At 43.9% G+C, this 2,991-nt stretch overlaps 1 protein-coding gene across 1 annotated transcript; it reads left to right on the top strand.

Moving 5' to 3' along the window:
- Window positions 1-703: 703 nt before the first annotated feature.
- LOC100557826 (calicin-like) lies at window positions 704-2,611 on the top strand. Its single transcript, XM_003223335.4, has one exon. The coding sequence runs from the start codon at window positions 773-775 to the stop codon at window positions 2,543-2,545; it is 1,773 nt and encodes a 590-aa protein (XP_003223383.1). The 5' UTR covers window positions 704-772; the 3' UTR covers window positions 2,546-2,611.
- The last annotated feature ends 380 nt before the right edge of the window (window positions 2,612-2,991 follow it).

Here is a 2,991-nt window from a genome sequence, read left to right on the forward strand (position 1 = left end):
ATAGCAGCGCTCTCAGCCACCATGTGTTTCACCCTCCTCTAGGCATAAAGACGGTGGGAGCAATTGCATCCTTATGCCGGGAGGACGGCTCAAGGAAGGCACGCAGCGACTGAAAGCCCTTCAAAGCACACTCAGTCACCATCTTGTCTCACCCTCTTTCCAGCATTCTGCCAAGAGGACTGCCCGAGGATCAGGGGAGGAGGATGGGAAAGAGAATTGAGGCATTTGCCTCAATCCTCCCAGCATAAGGATGAAACAAGCAGCCCATCCTTATGCTGGGAGGACAACCTGAGGATGACCCATGCCCAGCCCCCCTCCCTCCTGGCCCAGCCCTCCTGCCCGGGCCCACAATGCGGCCCCAAGGCAAAAAAGTTTGCCCATACCTGATGTAGGGAATATCAGATTCTGTAGGCTATATTTCAGAAGAAGGAAATCACAAAACCACCTCTTGCCTAAGAAGACCCTGTTCTGTTCATGGAGTCACTATAAAATGATAGGAGACTTGAAGAGACACATAAACACAATGTTGAGGAATCATGAACAACAGCAAAATAAACAACAACAGGGTTGCTTCACTCGTATCTCTTTCTTTTCTAACAACACAGCAAAGCTGAAAAGCTGTTTTTAATGCATATCATAGGTAATTGTGACCTAGCAACTATAAGTGATGACTTCATTCCACTTTGCCCAGAGTGGACTTTTCAGCCCCTGAGGCAAGAGCCCTCTAGGTTTTTGACAGCTTCGTTCATCCCAGGTCACCTTGATTCCAAAAATGAGGATACAGTTCACAGAAAAGAATCACCATGGTTTTATTATGCAGGCCCTTGACAAGCAAAGAAAGACCAGGGAGTTTTGTGATGTGGTCCTCAGAGTGGACGAGGATGACTTTTATGCTCACCTCAATGTGTTAGCAGTTGTGTCCTCTCAAATAAGGAGTCTGATATTCAAGAATAATATGCAATCAGATGATGAACTCTTGATTGTCATTGAGTCCAAGTTCTTGAGCTCTGCCTTGGTGAAGGAGTTGCTCAACTATTTTTATACAGGGAAGATTGTGATTTCAGAGAAAAATGTGGAAAACCTTCTGAAGGGAGCCAAGTACTTCAAGTCTGAAACCCTGGAAAGGCACTGCTCTGACTTCCTCCTGAAGACTCTCACAAAGAATAACTGCTTCAAGTATCTACTGCTCTCCATTAAATATAACCTGAAAGATGTAGTATATTCAGCCTATGATAGCACTCGAGACCATTTCTATTACTTGGCAGGCCCACTGTACATAGGAGAATTAATGTATTGCCCCAGTTCCGTCTTTAGAAAGCTCCTCAAGGATGAAGATCTTCATGCACAAAATGAGGACCAGGTCTTTCTGGCTCTCATCCAGTGGGTGAAACATAAAAAGGCTGATAGAGAGAAGTTGTTTAAAAAGTATTTTCATTACATACGTTTATCTGCCGTCTCCACCAGGACATTGCTTGCTTCCTGCTGTGAGATATTGCTCTTTACTGAACATAGTGGCCCATTGGCCCACATAGAAAGCATCTTAAGTGAGCGTAAACAGGGCAATCCCCAAAGTCTGATGTTGAAGCAGAGAATGGGGGCACTAATGGATGCTGTGGTGATTCTAGGAGGACAAAAACAGCAGGGGGATTTCAGCAGCGGGGTTTTTGCCTACATACTTGGAGAGAACATCTGGCTGAAGCTGACGGAGATGCCTTACAGAGCTTCAGCTCTTAGTGCTACTTCACTGGGCAAATACATTTATGTCTCTGGAGGAACAAATGAGCAAATATCTGGCCTGAAGACAGTATGGAAGTACAACGTGGATGATAACTCCTGGCTTAAGCTCCCAGACCTGCCCATAGGTTTGGTCTTCCACACCATGGTGACTTGTGGAGGGGCTGTGTACTCCATTGGAGGAAGCACAGCTCCAAGAAAATACATTTCAAGTATCTATAAGTACAACGATGCCAAGGAGAATTGGATTCTTGATGGGAAAATGAGCATACCTATGGATGCAACAGCAGTAATCACCAAGGGGGACAGGATTATTTATATTGTGACCGGCAGGTGCCTGGTGAATGAACGCATCTCCCGAGTTGGTGTGCTAGAGTGCTTTGACACAGTAACCCGGAATGCGGTGCAATGCACCACTTTCCCCATTCAGTTCAATCAGAAACCCTTGTTGTCCTTTTCACAGGGGAACATCTTGAGTGTTCAAAGCCACAAAGAAAGCATGGAAATAAACCTCAAGAATATTAAAATTGACAAGTCCACAAAGCATGTGCCTCTCTTACCAAATAACTATCGTTTGGATCTGTCGCATGCGGTATGCCCAGTGGAAAAGGATAAAGTTTTTGTGTGCGGAGGTCTCATTTGTCCAGGTGACCAGCCTCCCGAAGGACATTCCATCAATCGGCAAGCATATATGTTAGATCAAAGCATAGGGACATGGAGGGTTTTGGCTCCACCTCCAGAAGCTCTGGATTGCCCTGCTTGTTGTACAGCTAAGTTGCCATGTAAGGTGCTCCACAGAACAGTCAATTAATTTGGGAAAGCAGAAACACACCAAAATTCTAGCAATAAAGAATAACTGAATCACAGATCAAAATTGCTTCATTTTGTCTCCTTATCAATATTTTTTTTTATTTTTTTAAGTTTTTATTTAAACTTTCATAAATATTATTTACAATTGATTTCATCTGGTGCATATACACATAAAAAGGCATCACGTAGTCATATTCTTGAATATTGATTTTTTTTAAAAAAATCGTTTCAGAGGCTAACAAGTCGCTTCTGGTGTGAGAAAATTGTCCATCTACAATGACATTGCCCAGGCGATGTCCAGATATGTTACCATCCTGCTGAGAGGCTTCTCTTATGTCCCTGCATGGGAAGCTAAAGCTGACTGGTGGAAGCTAACTCTTTTCTCACAGATTCAAACCGCCAACCTTTAGGTCAGCAGTTCAGGCAGCACAAGGGTTTAACCCATTG

The sequence above is a fragment of the Anolis carolinensis genome, chromosome 2 (assembly GCF_035594765.1).
Source record: "Anolis carolinensis isolate JA03-04 chromosome 2, rAnoCar3.1.pri, whole genome shotgun sequence".
Taxonomy (NCBI): Eukaryota; Metazoa; Chordata; class Lepidosauria; order Squamata; family Dactyloidae; genus Anolis; species Anolis carolinensis.